The 18,840-nt window shown below is 44.7% G+C and overlaps 1 protein-coding gene across 4 annotated transcripts in view; it reads right to left on the bottom strand.

Moving 5' to 3' along the window:
• Positions 1 to 18,840, bottom strand: part of HUS1 (HUS1 checkpoint clamp component) — a 446,101-nt gene that overhangs the window by 172,102 nt on the left and 255,159 nt on the right. For all 4 annotated transcript variants that reach the window (XM_069958559.1, XM_069958555.1, XM_069958558.1 and 1 more), the window contains exon 6: positions 2,433 to 2,532. In XM_069958559.1, coding sequence (XP_069814660.1) covers positions 2,433 to 2,532 — 100 coding nt within the window. The remainder of the gene's footprint in view (positions 1 to 2,432; positions 2,533 to 18,840) is intronic.

Below are 18,840 nucleotides of genomic sequence, written 5' to 3'. Positions count from 1 at the left end.
TGTTGTCTGTCCTGTATTTCTTAAAGCAGTTATCCAGCTCTACAAAAACATGGCCACTTTTCCCCCTCTCTTGTCTCCAGTTCAGGTGTGGTTTGCAATTAAGCTCCATTTACTTCAATGGAACAGAGTTTGAAACCCCACCCTATCTGGAGAGAAGAGAGGGGGAAAAGTGGCCATGTTTTTGTAGCGCTGGATAACCTCTTTAATTCAACTTATTCCTATGCTCAGTTGCATTTTCTGATATACAGTCACATGAAACATTTGTATGATGATCTTTAAAGATTTTTTTTTATACATGTGCTCCCACCTCCCAAGGGGTTTGTTCCACCCCTCCCTCTTTTATGTGTTTTTAACATGATTATGAAAAAAGTTTTTTGTATAAAGATTTTTAAATGTGTAGATGTACTGCTGCCCTGCATCTTTTGGTGTTTGTTGGGGATATATATTAATTAAGGCTTTACATATCTTTTTAGGGGCAAGACCCAAATACAATGAGTCTGGCTGTTTGGTAGCTTTCATATTCTTAGATGCTTTAGTTGCCTTAATAAATTGTTGTCATCTTCTGGAAATAAGGTCCTGTTAGACGTGCCCTTATTCTCGTCAGATAAAAAAGGGTGCATACTTCACCCTCTTCTAATTCACCTAATCTCTACTGCCAACATCAACAGTCTCTGGGGTTTACTAGAGGGCAGCAAAGCCTCCAGACACTATGAGGCTGCAGATGCCGGATTTACGCTGTCCCCAGATTTTCCAGGGTCCCCACTCCAGAAGTGGCATTACCCAGCCAGAAGTCGTCACTTGACACTTGTCTGAGGTCACTGGTGTGCCTCACACATGCACAGCAAAGGAACTCAGCTGGAGAGGGAGCACACGGACAGCTTCTCCTTTTACACACGGCCCAGCATTTTCAACCCTGGTGCAGCTCACATGCGTGGGGACCAACAGGAGCAGAAAACAGCAGGGGCAACGGGACCCACGCCTAAGGACCCCCGGCAAATTCCAGGCTGAGCCTCGCAAAGAGACATAAGCAACCACTGAGCCCCACAAGGCAAGAAAGCCGACAGAGGACCTGCAACCCAGTTTTTTTTTTCCCTGATTTCAGGAGCACTCTTCCCAGGCCTCTTATTCACAGGACAGGAACCCTAAATTGAGGTGTGGAAAGGTGTGTCAGTCTTTAATTTTCTCTCGTTTCCTGTCCTGCAATGGTGGGTACTCTGTAGGTACAGTGTGCTGGCTTTAGGATAAAAGGAGGGTAAGTTAACCATTATAATTCGAAATTGTACTCAACAAACAATAACTGCAACACTGAGGTCCATGACTGACAAGCTGTCTAGTAGTGCCTCTCTACAGTACAGTGCTACACTGCTCTTTAACTGTGCCAGGAAAAGCTGTTTCACGGAAATTCATATGAGGGCAGCTTAATTTTATTGTACTGAACCCTGAAGAAGCTCCTCGTACCTACATAGAAAATGATTTACAGCAACATTTTCTGACTTTATTTACTTATGGACTTAAAGGGGAACTCCGGATAAGAAAAACTTGTTTTCTATTAAAAGTACATTAAAAGGAATATAGAGGTGTCTATACAATGTATTACTGTCTCTGTACAGTTCTGCCACACTCGTAGCTGATAGAAATCCTGGAAGTTAAAAAAAATGGCCCACATTGTCTCCTGCTCCTGCTGCTATCCCCCCCTAGAAGACAAATCTTACATGCCTCTGTCTCACATTGTGTGTGTTTGCTGATGATGCATACAGAGGACAGGGCGTGATCTCACAGGAGGCTTGGCTGGATAACCCAATCCCCTGACTGATTCACCATCTCTGTTCGGCCAGAAGCAGCTGCTGCACTAATTTTACTGATTGTAATGGGTGGGGGCTGTGATGATCACATGAGGGAAAGCATTGCATTCTGGAAAATGCCAAACCAGGAAGAACAGAAACACAAAACATAGCAAACCCCCCCCCCCCCCCCCCCCCAACAAAAAAAAAAAAATGATTTTTGGTAGATTCAAAACTGGGATAGACAGGTAAGTAATGCATTATGCTTCTGCAGAAGTTTAATTTTTTTAACCTCTACCTGGAGTTACCCTTTAATTTAACTGTACTAGCTATATGCTTTTTTCCTTTAATCTTTATTTAGTTTTTATTTTGGGGGCTTTACAATCAATTGTTATTTTTTCTCATAGAGCCATACATGATACACTAGTTTTACATACAATGTTTATCCTTGAATTAATTAACATTGTACCTTGAGAGACCACCGTTCTCACTACAGGATTTTAGCGTGAAAGGACAGCTTCAAATAATGTTCATGATCATTATTTACTGCCGTCATGTTGCCCTAAAATCCCATAGTGGGAACATAGCCTTAAACTGTAAAGACAAGACATAGGCAATAAGTAAACAAATAAAAAATACAGAGCCACATACCCCAAGGAGGATTTCCTAGATCTTTGAAATGTGTTGAAACAGAAACTAGGTCAGTCTCTATTTTCAAACGAATTTCTCCATTTCTGTTGGCTTCAATTACCTTAAAAAATAAATTCATTTTATGATTCCTTACACTATGCGACAATATTTATTCTATAATCAACACCCAAAATTTCCAGAAATTGCAAATACAAAAAAGTGGGATATACAATCAAGTAGCAATCATTGACATGTACTATAAAAAAAATATATATCTATATCATAAAAATGTCTGTCTGTTTGTCCTCTATAGACTTCCAAACGCTTTAACCATTTGACCCCAAACTTGGCACACAGATACATTGGGTGTCCGGGAAGGTGAGAGCGAAGGTCCCATCCTTGCCAGATGTACAGGAGGGGAGGGGGAAGGGGAAAAGTGCCCCATAGAGGTATACAGGACCCCCCCTCAACTATACACTACACGTATACAGCCCCCACCCCAACTATACACTACAGGTGTATACAGGACCCTTAAAAACTATACACTTTAGATATAAAGAACCCCTCCAACTATACACTACAGGTACACACAAACTCTATTTAACTCAGATGAAACAATATTTTTTAGACGATTGCAGTTTCCTGTTTAACATAATTTGCAATGACAATTCTGTATGTTTTCCGAATGGGCAATTGTAGGTTGCTGCTCCAGAGTTCCATCGGGTAAAACTCTATGGGGGAGATTTATGAAAGGGTGTAAATATACACCTAGTGTAAACTGCCCACAGCAACCAATCACAGCTCCTCTTATATTTTACCAGAGCTGAAAGCTGAGCTGTGATTGGCTGCTGTGGGTAGTTTACATCAGGTGTATATTTACACGCTTTAATAAATCTCCCCCTATGTCTATGCACTGGGAAATAACAATGCCAATGGTGTATGAAACCATGCCGTATATAACCCTGCCAATGTTGTATATAACCAGGTTGTATATAAAACTGCCAATGTTGTATATCTGATCGCATGACATCTCAGTCTGGCTATTAGGTAATTAGGGTGTTAAACATTTTTAGTTTATTTCTAATCTGCATAAGCTACAATTTACATAAACAGTGCAGAATTGTCAGGGTATACAGTGTATTTAGGGGAATTTAGGGCACCTGGGGATTCCCCCTTAAAAAAACAAGGGCATAGATTGGCCTCCTGGGCGACCTTGGAACAAATCTAATTAACACACTGACACTTTATAGCCGGGCAGCGCCGGGTGCATTTTCTAGTATATTAATATAAATACATTTTACACTACGGTGATATTAGAACTATTTATTGAAACAAACTGCGACTGTCTCAACCCCTTAGTGACTGCCAACATACCTTTTCACGGCGGTCACTAATGGGCTTTATTGGGTTACATACGCTTTTTAACGGTGTTTGTATCAGAATGCCCTGTGACAGTGTGACAGCTGATCCTCCCCTGTAACTACCCGGAGCGGAGGATCCTCCGCTTCAGGTAGTTTAACCCGTTAAATGCCGCTGTCAAATCATGACAGCGGCATCTAACAGTTTCCGGTGGCATACTCACGTGATCGCAATGTCCCGTGGTACCGTCAGTTCCCCTGATGGTCTCCATGGTCATCCAGGGGGCCCATGGTCATCCCGGGGGCCCCTGGACTTACAACGGATATGCCTCTGCTCGGCCATACAGAGTTATGGCCTAGCAGATTGCCTGTCAGCATGTAGCTGACACATACAATACACTGCACTACAGTAGTAGTGAAGTGTATTGTATCAGTGATTAATGATCACTGATTAGTAAAACACTAGTGTACAGTAATGTACACTAGTGTAAATGTGTGTGTGTGTGGGGGGGGGGGGGGGGGGGGAGTGCACCAAAACACAAAACACCCACCAGTCCCCGTCCCCCCCCCAAATAATAAAATTGCATTACATTCCCTATACACAATAAAACGTTATATAAAACAGATTAAAAACACAAACTCTATGCATATTTAGTATCGCCACGTCCATAACGACCCAATCTATAAAACTATATCAATAATTATATCGCACGACACATACAGTAAAATTATTTTAAAAAAAGTACCAAAATAGCTATATTTTATCAATCCGCTTTAGAAAATACATCATAAAAGAGATCAAAAGTCATAAATATATAGAACTTGGTATCAATAGAAAGAACACATCTTCTCGCAAAAAAATAAGCCCAAAAGCAGCTCTGTCGCACAAAAGATAAGAACGCTATGGATCTTGCAATGTGGCGACAGTTTTTGTGGGTTTTTGCTAGGAAGTTAGTTTCTATTGCGCCAAAGTGGTAATAGTTTGAAAAAACCTATACAAATTTGGCATCACTGTAACCATAGTGACCCAGAGAATACATTTATTATGTCATCCGTGACCGCTGATACGGATTTTTATCTATTCTGCCGCCATCAGCTTTTTACATGTGTCCCCCTGCCCTCAGGATTAATCCTAGTAACCCGGTCAGTGAGGAAAAGGAGCGACTCGTTGCGACCCATGATGCCCCTACGCCTTACGTTCCACCGGAACTTCGTCAGGGAGAAAGCTAGGAAGACACCTGTTACAAATAATTCATTATGATTCATAAAGACACCAACCTGTAAACAGCAATTCATCTCCCAAGGTGTGCAGTCCTATGTGTGATACAGCAGCTCATTGCAAGCTGCAATATGCCATTTGCCCTTTTGATGCAAGTTCCAGTATATTCCCTTGCCAGTACTTCTCCTGTACATGCGCAGTTGGGGAACCAGAACGCCACAGGCGCCATCTTGCCGTGCTCGCACACACCTTGGGAGATGAATTACTGTTTACAGGTTGGTGTCTTGATGAATCAAAATGAATTATTTGTAACAGGTGTCCCCCTAGCTATGACTGTAGATAAATAGGATCCTTGTATGGTACTCTTTCTCCCTACCGAAGTTCCGGTGGAACGTAATGCGTAGGAGCATCATGGGCCACAATAAGTCGCTCCTTTCCCTCTTTGTTTGGTGATATACATTTTTGACTGATACACTGCTTAAGATTTCATAGTTTAGTCACCATTTACATTAAACATGCACATTTTTGATTTTTGTTCAGGACATATTCATTTTTGTACATGTTGTTTACTAACCTTATATTATTTTTGAGGGATGGTTGAGCAGGTAGTTGTGCCTCAGCAGTATATGCGCAAGGTCCTTGAACTGGCTCACACATGTGTTAGGAGGTCACTTAGGTGTTGAAAAAACACTGGAGTGCATACTGCAGCGATTTTATTGGGCCGGTGTATATAATGTAAGTAATGTAAGTAAGATAATGTAATAAGTAAGAGAATTTTGTAATTCCTGCCCTATATGTCAGATAAATGCTCCAATGCCCCATTTCCGCAGCCCCCTAGTTCCACTCCCAATTATTGAGGTCCCCTTTGAGCGAATAGCGATGGACATTGTGGGCCCTCTAGTCAAATCAGCCAGAGGTTATTAATATATCCTTGTCATTTTAGACTATGCCACCCATTACACGGAGGCTTTTTTTTTATTATTTTTTTTTTTAATTTATATCTTTTTATTTATTTTTCAATATTTTCCCATAGAAAAGTGACATCATTACTTCATCATAACAATTTTACATATAAAAGCACGTAATACAAATTAACCACCATACAAAAAAAATTCCCCAAATTACCCCGGCAACCCCCCCCCCCCCCCCCCCCCCCCCTGGTCTGACCAAAAAAAAAAAAAAAAAAAGTAAAATAAATATATAAAAATATGTATATATATACTCCCTCATACATTTCATAACATCTTTCACATTTTTCACAACTTGGAGCCCCCGGAGCCATCCATTGTTTAATTATAATAAATCTAGCATAGAAAAGCATTTTTTGTACAGTTTTCTTACTCCTTTTTCTCGCAATGATGTTAGTGGTGTCTCCCAGCAAAGCAGTGACCGGGTTCAGCTCAAATTTCACCTTACTCTTCCCTTCAATTTTTTTGTGCACTCTCCCCCAGTACTCTTGCAAGACGCTGCATGTCCAAAGCATATGTGCAAAATCCGCCTCCCCACAGCCACATCTTGGACACTTTCCATCCTTATTCCTTATTCTACAAAGGAACATTGGGGTGTAATATAATTGATGTACTATATTAAATTGAATAATTCTATGATTACCCACACTTGAGACTTCCTTAATACTCCTCAACACTTTCTCCCACCTGCTCTCATCTATTTCCCCAATTACTCCCTCCCATTTTTCCTTACTTTTTATCCCAATCTGTTGTTCCTTATAAGGTGCGAGTATATTGTTGTAATCTCTTTCTTTTTGATTGTCCCGCCCCTTAGTTTTTCCACTAGTGGGCTGGGGCTACATATTTGCAGCTTACTATTATTCTGACTTACAACTAACGCTTTTCTACATCTAACATAAGAAAACCAATGTCTTTCCTCTATCTTATATTCTACTTTTAAAGTATCCCAACTTTTGATGTTATTTCCGTCCATTATGTCTCTAACTGTTTTCACCCCCACCTCCTCCAGTACTTTTACTACTCCCAATTTCCTAATTTCCCCTAACTCATCATTTAACCACAGTGGGGCAAACTCCATTGTTCCGCGATTATTTAGTGCTTTTTTCAGCCAGTCCCATGTTCTGACTAAGGTCTTTACCATTACCAATTTTTTCCAAGCTATGTTCCCCAAACTCCTGTTTCCAGTATTTGAAAAATGTCCAGGGTCCATTGCTGATGCTTTTGCTCAAATACAAAAAAAAACTATCCTGCCTCCACCTAGCCAACCAATATATTTGAGACGCATAATAATATCTTTCCATATCTGGGACTCCCAGTCCACCTCTTGTCATTGGGATATATAGATTCTCTAGCTTTGTTCTTACTATTTTCCGTCCCCATATTAATGCATTCAACATCATTTTTATTCTTTTAAAATATTTTTTCTCTACCACTATGGGGGTGGCCCCAAATACATACAGGAGTTTTGGTAACAGAACTGTCTTAATTAGAACAATTTTATCTGCTTTAGAGATCATCAATCTTCCCCATATACTCACTTTTTTCTCCATTGTATTAATGGTGGGCTCTATATTTAGCTTATTAAACTGGACAAAGTCCCTTGAAACCTGGATCCCCAGATACCTAAAACTAGCCCCATCTTCTAAATTAGATAATGATGGAAAAAATATCTCCTGTTTATTACCCAAGGTCATCAAAGTGGACTTGGGCCAGTTTATCAATAATCCTGAGAAGGTCCCCATTTCTTCCACTAATTCTATAACACTAGGGACTGCTACAAGAGGGTTTTTTAAGAAAAACAAAAGATCATCAGCATACAGGGATATCCTGTCCCCTCCACCCCTCACCCCAAACCCTTCTATAAGATGATCCGACCTAACCATAATTGCAAGGGGTTCCCCTAGTAAGTCTAAACATCTCCGAGTGGGTCTCCCCCGTCATTACACCAGCCTTTGGGTTTTTATACAGCAACTAAACCATCCCTATAAACTTCTCTCCCATTTCAAACAGTCTTAACACCTCCCACAGGTACTCCCACTCCATCCTGTCAAATGCCTTTGTTGCATCCAGAGACAGGATGGAGTGGGGCCCCTCATTCCCTGCCACTTGCATATTTTCAAAGAGACGTCTAATATTATGTTTCGCCATTCTCCCCGGATTAAACCCACATTGGTCCTCGTGGATTATACTACTTATCACCCTTCCCAATCTCAGGGCCAGTATCTTAGAGAATAATTTTGCATCGCTGTTTAACAGCGAGATTGGCCTGTAGGATTCAACTTCCAGATGGTCCTTTCCCGGTTTAGGAAGCAAGATTATAGAAGCTTCCTCCATTAAGGATGGCAATTCCTCCTCATTCACTGCCTCTGTTAATATCCGATGTAAACTAGACAACAAAAATTCATTGTGCACCCTAAATAGCTCGTAAGGCAGTCCATCTCTCCCCGGCGCTGAATTACCCTTTATGGAGGCCAGTGCATACTTCAACTCATCTAGTGTTTTGTATTTGTTTATTATAATTACTCTCAGTTGTATATAGTTTTTCATAGTACTTTTTAAACTCCCTATTAATCTCCCCTGGATCATTAGTAATCTCACCTGTCTCAGTCTTGATTGCCTCTATATTCCTCTTGTCCCCCTGATTTTTAACCAGCTCCATTAGACCTTTGTTCGGTTTACCTGACCCCAAAATTTTTTTTGATCTCATAAACTCTGCTTTATTTCTGGCTTTATCAGCCAAGTACTTTTCTAAGTCTTCTTCCCTATCTCTAAGCACACTTTCCAGCTGAGGTGATGGTGAGTTTTTGATTTCTTCTTCTACTTTTTTAATTTCCCCCACTAATTCCTTCTCCTTTTCCCTAAATTTCTTTTTTAAAGTGCATATTACCCCATAATATTTTCCTCTTATTATAGCTTTAATCGTGTCCCAAACCACCCCCCCCTTTAGCAGTGTTATAATTTATTTCCCATAGATCCCTAAATTCCCTTTCTAACTTTTTAGTGTCCTCTATTATATGTAACCAGTGTGGATTAATTCGTATATTCCGTGACATTTTTACTTTTCTACTCTGTATCTCCACTACCAAGGGAGCGTGATCAGAAATACATCGTTGCAAATACTCTATTTTACTAACTTTCTGTGCCATTATATCATTTAACAACCCTAAATTCTATTCTAGTCCGTGCCGACTTATTCCAACAGGAAAATGTGCTTAGTTCTGGGTGTCTCTCTCTCCATACATCCCTTAACCCTAACTCTTTTAAGATGTTACACAAAGGAGAGTTACGGATGACTCCCCTGGAGCCAGCCAGTCACAACCTGTCCTTCTGTTCATCTGCAACAATATTCAAGTCGCCTATAACCAACACGGGACAGGGGTCCTTATTCCTACTGTACTCAAATAATTCTTCCAAGATTTTGGACTTAAATGGCGGGGGAATGTAAACAAAGGCTAGGATACATATCATATTGTCTACCTTACAATATAAGAACACAAATCTGCCTTCATTATCGCTCTTGCAGTCATATAGTTTCCAACTTAGACTTTTATGTATTAAAACAGACACGCCTCTTGCATAATTGGAGAATACTGAATGATATTGATTGGACCACCAAGTTTTACCAAGTACACCACTGGACTCTCCAACTAAATGGGTTTCAAGCAAACCTACAATACATGGGAGATGGTTTTTGAGAACATTCATTACCGCTAATCTTTTAAGTCTATCAGCCAACCCCCTGATATTCCACGCTAGTATTTTAACCATCCTTTATATGTCCAAAAAAAAAGGAAAGGGGGAGATCCCAATGAAATAAAACAGGAGAAGAAAACAGAAAAGGAAGAAAGAAGAGGAGAGGAAAAAAAAAAAAGAGATCCTTACGGACCAGGGTACACCCTTCATGTCGAAAATAATGGAAGAATTGTGCAAACTGTTCCACATTAAACATTTGCGTACATATGTCTACCATGCTCAAACAGATGGCCTTGTTGAAAGGTTTAACAAGACCCTAAAAAACATGCTGAAAAAGGTTGTAAGGATGGCCATGATTGGGATATGCTGTTACCGTATTTACTTTTTGCCATTCATGAAGTCCCACAGGCCTCCACAGGCTTTTCACTGTTTGAATTAGTTTACGGTCGTCATCCCCGTGGACTGCTTGATATAGTCAAGGAAGCTTGGGAACAAGAGGTTAGTCCCTACAAAAGTGTGGTGGAACATGTAAGCCAGATGCAGGAAAGAATGCAGGCTGTAATGCCAGTGGTCAAACAACACCTGCTGCAGGCACAGGAAGCCCAGTGTAGGGTATACAATCAACCAGCCAATGTCAGAGAGTTCAACCCTGATCAAGTCCTGGTGCTCATACAAACAGTAGAGCAAGTTTTTGGCTAAATGGCAGGGACCCTTTGAAGTTGTGGGAAAATTGGGTCTAAACTATAAAGTGTTTCAGCCAAGTAAAAGAAAACAATACCAGATTTACCATGTAAATCTCATCAAGCCTTGGAAAGAGATGAAGTCATTATCTGCAGAGGTAGTCACTAGAAAAGAAGGTGATAGTGAGATAAAGTGAAGGTGGCCGAAACTCTGTCCCCACCCCAACAACAAGAGGTAAAAGAATTTCTCCAGAGAAACATGGATTTCCTTACAGAAATACCAGGGAGAACAGATGTGATAAAACACACCCCACCCTCCTCGTCATTAGGAATGATCCAGGAACATTTACTGCTGTTTGAGCTTTGCACAGGTGTCTTAACGATCTAGCTCATGTTCATTATACACACAGGTGGGGAATAGAAGGCAATCAGCCTGGAGCATTCCTAATGATAAGGAGGGCGGAGAGGAAGGACAGAGAGGTTTAGCTAGCCTAATGCATATACAAATGTCAGCCCCAGGCGTTAGACACAGTGCTGCCAGATTAAAAATTGTTTTTATGACAATAACTGCATCCCCTGCCGAATGGACCCCAGGACAGATCTTGGATTAAAAGCAGCTATCTGAAGGTACAAGTGGTTTGGGGGGTCAGATTGTGGGTACAGATTCGCTTTAAGAGTAAAATCCTCCCTTCTCTGTTGGAAGAACAGGCGGAATTAGACCAGAGGAGTTCGTTGGAATCCGGAATCGCCAATTCAAGTCACCACAGATGCCAGTCTTTGGGGATGGGGGGGCACATGTTCAAAAACTTCACTTCCAAGGTCAATGGCAGGAAGTTCCCAAGAGACAGTCCTTGAACTACAGAGAACTGAGGGCAGTCTGGGAGACCCTGAAGGCAGCCGAGTCCCTTCTTGTCCACAAGGACATCAAAATCCTCTTGGTAGTGGCGTACCTCAGACACCAAGGGGACGCAAGATCTACTCACCTTCAAAACTTGTCAGCAAGAATTTTCTCCTGGGCAGAACAGAGAGTGTCATCTGTTTCTGCAATCCATCTGAAAGGAACAGACAACATACTTGCGGACTACCTAAGTCGTCTCTATGTCCTCCCGGGAGAGTGGGAATTAAATACCCAGACATTCTCCAGCTTAGTAGAGAAATGGGGTTATCCAGAGATTGACCTGTACGCCTCAAAATCCAACAAGAAGAAGCAGAGGTTCTTTTCTCTAAATCCCCGGGATTACCTGGATGCACTAGATGCCCTACAACAAAATTAAAATTTCAAGCTGATATATGCACTTCCCCCCTTTCCACTGATCGCAAGGACTCAAGGATATCAAAAGATATGTTCAAGTCAGACCTTGGTGATTTTCAAAGCTCCGGTGTGGCCCAAGAGAGCTTGGTTTAGTCTCCTCAAATCCCTAGTCATCCAAGGCCCAGTTGTTCTTCCTCTACAGGAGGACTTATTGATCCAAGGTTTCTATGCCATCCAAATCTGGCAAGTTTGCACCTAGCGGCATAGCTTTTGAAAAGTCCCTCCTTTCAGCTAGAGGGATATCTGACAGGGTAATAGAGACATTACTAAACAAAAAAGAAGTCACCTCTTCTATCTATTTAAAACAATAGAAGAAATTCTATTCCTGGTGTGGCGACTCTCCAACCAATATGCTCCATCCTGACATCCCCAGAATCTTGGACTTCCTGCAAGATGGTCTGGACAAAGGGTTATCCATAAGTACTCTCAAAGTTCAGGTGTCAGTTTTAGGTTCTATATATGACATCCAAATAGCAGACCATAGGTGGATAAGACAGTAGCCAGGATGAAGCCCAAAATAAAAAAAAAAAAACAGGCTCCTCCCTGGGACTTGAATATAGTTTTGTGTGGTCTCTCCAAAGAGCCTTTTGAACCGATAAATGAAATTTCCCTGAAATTCCTCATGATTAAAACGGCTTTTCTGGGGGGGCGTGTCTGACCGCCCAGCAAGATGGCCGCTCGTTAGAGGAGCTCCGCTCTTAGCCGCCTGCTTCATCAGCTATATACCTGCTCCATCGCCCATTTACCCGTCCCTCACCGCAGACGAAGCGCACGGGGCCACAGAGGCGCTACAGGAACTGCCGCCCGCCGCGTGAATGCCTCTGGAGACCGGGAAACAGATGCCTGGGGAGCTGAGGAGACTGCTGCGCCCGCCATCTTGGGACACGCGGCTCTGAGGAGAGAGGCCTCCCGCCTTCCCACGCTAGCTGCGGAAATACAGGGGGACTGTACTCCAGACCTACAAGTGACCCGGCCCTTCACAGCACCCACAATCCTCCCGGCCGCCGTCCCGCACAGGAGCCCTGTGAGTAACGGCGCTCAGCGCTATCTTTCCCCTCCCCTGACGGCCTTGTCAGCACCGGAGGTGCACGGAAACACAGTCAGTACCTGAGTGGAGGCAGAGGCTCCATTATACCGGCCTAAAATACTGCCCCTGCCATACCTTAGCCCTACATTCTCTGCACTGGGACTATTCTCTCCTGACCCTACAGTACAGGGTACTGGCGGGGAACCGCCGCCATTCTGCACATCACCGTGCTGGAGAACACAGGGTCTCACACCCCCTCCCTCCTGAGGGACACAAACTCTCTCCCTGCATCCCTGCAGCCCCTACACCAAAAGTCCTTGTTGCAATACTTCACTCCCAAACCTGTGACATTAACCCTCTCAAGTGGAGACCTGCTTACACAAGATCAGACCCCTGCTGCACTGAATAACTGTGAGCTAAACCCTGCCTCTTCTCCAACTGCAAATATGCCTTACAAAAGTTCTAAGAACTCTAGCTCAGTGAAGAAGGGCCCCGCAGCCCACACCAGGCAACATGTAAGCGGTCATGTACAAAATGATGATGATTATAGCCTGACCCCCTCGGCACTAGCCCCTGCAAAAGGATGGCACTCCCCTTCTGAATCTTTACAGGAGGAGGCGGTGGAACAGCATGGGTCCCCACTTACAGCTCCCCCAGACTGGCGCTCACTACTACAATCCCTGCCCACCAAGGCTGATTTCCAAGCTCTGGTTACTGAGGTGAAGGAGGCCTGCAGGGCTGAAATTGCGCACATCCGCAAGGATCTAAAACATGTTGCGGAACGGGTCGACGGTTTGGAACACACCCATGATGATACTAGGAAATACATTTCCAACCTCCAAAAACACGTGGTGCTTACCACTAACCACCTACAAGAAACAACGCGACATTTGGAGGATTTGGATAATAGAGGCAGGAGGCACAATATAAGGGTCAGAGGTCTTCCTGAAACATCCACTGAAGAACTACACACAGTGCTACAGTCTATCTTCAATGGCATCTTGGGACGCCCTGAGGACGCTACTATCCCACTAGACCGAGCACACCGGGCCCTCCGACCCAGAAATGCTTCCACTCAACCTAGAGATGTCATATGTTGTGTTACTGACTATGCTACCAAAGAACTGATCATGAGCAAGGCACGACAACTGGATGTTATTACCCATCAAGGGCATACTATTCAACTCTTCCCGGATCTGTCGTGGCTGACACTTCAGAAGAGACGCCAACTAAGACCCTTGCTGAGCTTGCTGCGGGATCACAACATCCCCTACAGGTGGGGGTTCCCTTTCGCCCTCATTGCCCGAAGAAACGGGCAAACTGCTACGCTGGTCTCCTATGCTGACCTGGAGGACTTCTGTGGGACCCTGGAAATCCCCCACCCTGACCTCATGGACTGGGAGATCCCGCTCCCGCCTAGGCCTCCGCCTCCTGAGTGGCAGAGAGTCGAAGCACAGAAGAGAAAATCCACCCCTTCCAAAGCCCCTCCGGGACCACCCCCTCGCTGAAGTGTCCGGGTTTTTCCTGTGTGATAATTAATGCCTACTGGGGAGTGTGTAACTGATATTGTTACATTGTTGTCTTCCAGGCTCCCTGGGATATTGCACGCCTTTGACCTTGGCGGTTGCCCTAAATTTTCCCCTTGACAGTTTTACAGTTTGTTGTGATATATGTGTACCGAGGTTCGGGTATAACGGGTTCAAGTGATGTACCTGGCACTTGGCTAGTGCCAAGATAGTTGAGACACTCAGGCTCATTTGGCGGTTGAGCGTCCTCTTGTAGCGAGTATACCAGCTATAGTTTTTTCTTTCTTTTTTGCTACCACCTATCAAATCTTGCTGGGCTGGATCGGATGCTTTTCCCCCTTCCTTCTTAGGGGTATTCTTCCGGGTCGGTCGGACCTCCCCTTCCTCCTCTGGGGTTGGGGGGATCTGATCGATCCCTTTTTTCAGTAAGCTACAGCTACCTGTAATTGCTTGACCCCGCTATAGGACTCCCGGGACGCCCTCACGGTAATTCTGTGGGGCGGCCTGGTTAAGTTGATTGGGATTATAGTTGATACACTACTGTTGTTTTCCTTTCTCTTTGCTTGATCATTTACATTCTCTGATTCTCTGTCCCTCTGCTGTAGTTTGTCTCCACTCCTGTCTATCGTCTACCTCCTCCCTAGTGTTCTTATCCCTGCCCCCCCCTGCAGACGAGGTCCTCCTGGTCCTTGGTAAGTACCTTGCTACCTTGCACATCTCTCTCATTATCTGGGGATAGGTACTGTTGCGCTACTGGGAAATGGTCAGATTGCTCACCCTGAATGTCCATGGTCTCCACACCAATGCGAAGCGTAGGCTAGCCCTTACTGAGTTCTCCTCCTCAAGGGCGGAGGTGATCTTTTTGCAGGAGACCCATTATGATGACACAGGCAACTTCGACTTTGCAAAGCATAAGTTTCCTATCTCATACTCGGCATGCTGTAACAGGAGAAAGGCGGGAGTAGCGATCTTGCTAGCTAGACACTGCCCCATTCAAATATCTACAGTGGAAGTAGACCCTGCGGGCCGCTATCTTATACTCCAAGGATCTTATAGAGGCTCCCCAATTACCTTGTGTAACGTATACGTACCCAATAACCACCAAATAAGATTCCTCCGCAAGCTCCTACTGAAACTCTCACAGCTACCCCCCTCCACATTAATAATTGGGGGGGATTTTAATATGATATTTTCCGAGCAGATGGATCGCTTCTCCCTGACCCACCCGCGGACCCCCCCCCCCTCCTCTACCAGTATGGCAAGGAACTTCCGCAAACTACTACGCCAGCACTCCCTATACGACCTCTGGCGGATTAACCACCCCCGAGATAAGTCCTACTCCTTCTACTCCTCTCCCCATAAAACCTTCACTAGAATTGACTACTTTTTTAGCAACATTATGGGACTTCGGCTTATGTCGGATGCTAACATGGGCATTATCTCATGGTCAGACCATGCCCCTGTTATACTTGACCTTAAGGATACTGTCCCCTATACAAGGTCCTGTCACTGGCGCCTCAATGAGTCGCTTCTGAAAACTCCCCACCTACGAGACTCCCTCTCTTCCTCCCTGACGGCTTACTTCGCAGAAAACCTGGGCTCTGTTGGGTCCCCGGCAGTTTTATGGGAGGCCCATAAGGCGGTGATTAGGGGACACTGTATCTCTCTTAGCTCTAAACTAAAGAAAGATAGGAACCATATGAGAGAGGAGTTGGCTGCTCAGTTGCGACAGAGAGAGGCTGAGCTCTTAGCCGCTCCATCGCTGTCTTTACTTCGGAAGGTTATAGGCCTCCGGGCGAAGGTGAAGAGCCTGGCTATGCATGGAGTAGAGAAGTTGCTCCTCTATACTAGACAAAAGTACTACGAAAGAGGCAATAAAGCCCACACATTATTAGCTAAGCAGCTTCGAAACCGCACTGAGCACCAGACTCCTCACGCTCTTAGAGACAGGGACGGTGCCCTGATCCATGACCCCTCAGCTATAGCTGAAAAATTTCGGGACTATTTTGCCCGCCTCTATCACTTGCCCTCCATGCTGCCTGGGGACTCTGCGGAGCGCAAAAGGCTTTTTGATGAGTTTCTGGCAGGATGTTGCCTCCCCAGGTTACCGGCGGAGGCTCAGGAGGCCCTAAACGCGGAGGTGTCCGCAGAGGAACTAGGAGAAATAATTAAAGAACTCCCCACCGGTAAATCCCCTGGACCCGACGGTCTCACTTACCTATACTATCGCACCTTTGCGCCGGTTCTGACCCCCCACTTACTAAATCTCTTTAATGCATTCCTGTCAGGGACCCCCCTACCCACGACGCTGACCCATGCTTACGTAACCTTAATCCCCAAACCAGGCAAAGATCCCGCCGATTGCGCTAGCTACCGCCCAATTGCCCTCTTGAATGCTGACCTCAAACTGTTCACCAAGGTCCTTGCCACCCGCCTGCCGACTTGGCTGCCGCAGCTTATTGACAAAGACCAGGTTGGGTTTGTTCCGTGTCGACAGGGGGGCGACAACACCAGGCGGGTCGTTAACCTAATTGACGCGGTTAATAGGGAAGATGGATCGGCCTTGCTCTTAGGCCTTGACGCGGAGAAGGCCTTCGACCGCCTGAGTTGGCCATTTATGACGCGGGTCTTGGAAACTTTCGGCATATGTGGGGCCTTCCTCAGAGCGGTCAACGGCCTGTACTCCTCTCCCACGGCTTCCATAAAATTTCTGCACGCTATGTCAGGAACAATTTCTATCCACAATGGCACCCGCCAGGGCTGCCCACTCTCACCGCTTATTTTTGTAATGTGTATCGAGCCCCTGGCGGCTGCCATTAGGAATCACCCGGATATTCATGGGGTGCAAGTACGTGGGAAGGACTACAAACTCTCTCTCTTTGCGGATGATGTCTTGCTTACCTTGACTCAGCCACATATCTCCCTCCCCAATCTCCATACCCTCTTAACCCACTTCGGTCACTTATCAGGGTACAAGGTGAATGCATCCAAAACAGAAGCCCTACCTATTAATATCCCTACTCCGTTACTTGCTACTTTGAAGAGTAATTTCACTTATAATTGGAGAACCGACTCGCTCAAATACCTAGGGGTCCAAATCACAAATTCCTACCCTTCCCTCTACACCCACAATTTTCCAAAACTATTTGCAGAAATCCAAACCCTGCTGGATAAATGGAACTCATTACCCATTTCTCTACTAGGGAGGATAGCGGCAGTTAAGATGACGGTCTTGCCTAAAATTCTATACTACTTTGAGACTCTCCCGGTCCAAGTCCCTATGAGCGCTCTTAAAGCAATGCAGGCCTCTATCCTATGTTTTGTGTGGGCCCATAAACGCCATAGAATAGCAAAAAGTATTTTACAAGCCCCCAAGTCCCTGGTGGGTCTATCCCTGCCTGACTTGGTTTGTTACTATTGGGCAACACATCTACGCCACATTCCTGCCTGGTCGACGCCTTTAGCTTACACAAAATGGATGCTACTTGAAAAACTGTGGATGGCGCCTGTGCACCCTAACTCTCTCCTCTGGTCCACCTCTGATACCCCCTTCCAGGGACCGGCCTTAGGCCCAATGATTCATACGAGGCAAATCTGGCGTACTTGCATCAAAAAATTCTCCTTAGTCTCCAAATGCTCCCCAATGACCTCCTTCCTCTTCCATCCAGGCCTCCCAGATAGCTTGACGAGTGGTATGTCCAAAGTGTGGCACCCCAACCAACTGTTTCGCTTTGCAGACATAGTTAACCCTAGAGATCGATCCCTTATACCTTACTCCTCTTTGGCTGCCGAGTATGACCTACCTCCCATAGCGCAATATCAGTACCTCCAGATTAAGCACTTTATGCTTTCCCTTTTCTCTACTACTACGGTCTCCTCCCCCACGGACTTTGAGAGGCTGTGCAAGGCAGGAGTGTCCACTAAGGGCCTTATCTCTGATATCTACCGTATTCTAAAGAGCCCCCCCCCTGATGAAGAGGTGCGATACCCCTATATGGCACGGTGGGAAGCCTTGTTTGGTAGACATCTACCGCAGTCTGTGTGGCGAGTGATCTGGGATAGAGCTGCTAAAACCTCTATATGCACAACCTATAAAGAGAATCAATACAAGCTGATGCTTTTCTGGTATCATACACCCGAATTCCTTCATACTATAAATCCGACACTATCAAATGTCTGCTGGAGATGCCAGGTGGATGTAGGCTCCCTTCAGCACATTTACTGGTCCTGCCCTCTAATTGCCTCTTACTGGGAGACGGTGAAGGATCTGATCAAGGAGGTTGTAGGTATTGAGATTGAGCAGGATCCAGTTTTCTATCTCTTTAACATACCGTCTGTGAAATTGGGGCGCAGGACCATGAAATTGCTTCTCCACATCCTTACAGCCGCACGGTGCCTCATAGCCAGGTTTTGGAAGCGGACGGTTCCCCCCACACGAAACGACTTATATGCTCGTATCCTTGATGTGAGGAACATGGAGCAGTTAACAGCTATGCTTAACGATAGACTAGATCATCTTAAGCAGGTCTGGAAACTGTGGGATGTGTTCTGGGCCGAGCAGGAGTCCACAAGGACCAGGCCGCACCATACTACTTGGAGAGGAGTCCCTCTCTGTAACCTTTCCCCTGTGTGTTTTTTTTTGTCTT

The sequence above is a fragment of the Dendropsophus ebraccatus genome, chromosome 2 (genome assembly GCF_027789765.1).
Source record: "Dendropsophus ebraccatus isolate aDenEbr1 chromosome 2, aDenEbr1.pat, whole genome shotgun sequence".
Taxonomy (NCBI): domain Eukaryota; kingdom Metazoa; phylum Chordata; class Amphibia; order Anura; family Hylidae; genus Dendropsophus; species Dendropsophus ebraccatus.
Note: the sequence above shows the minus strand (reverse complement) of the source record. Positions and strands in the feature narration are given on the sequence as shown.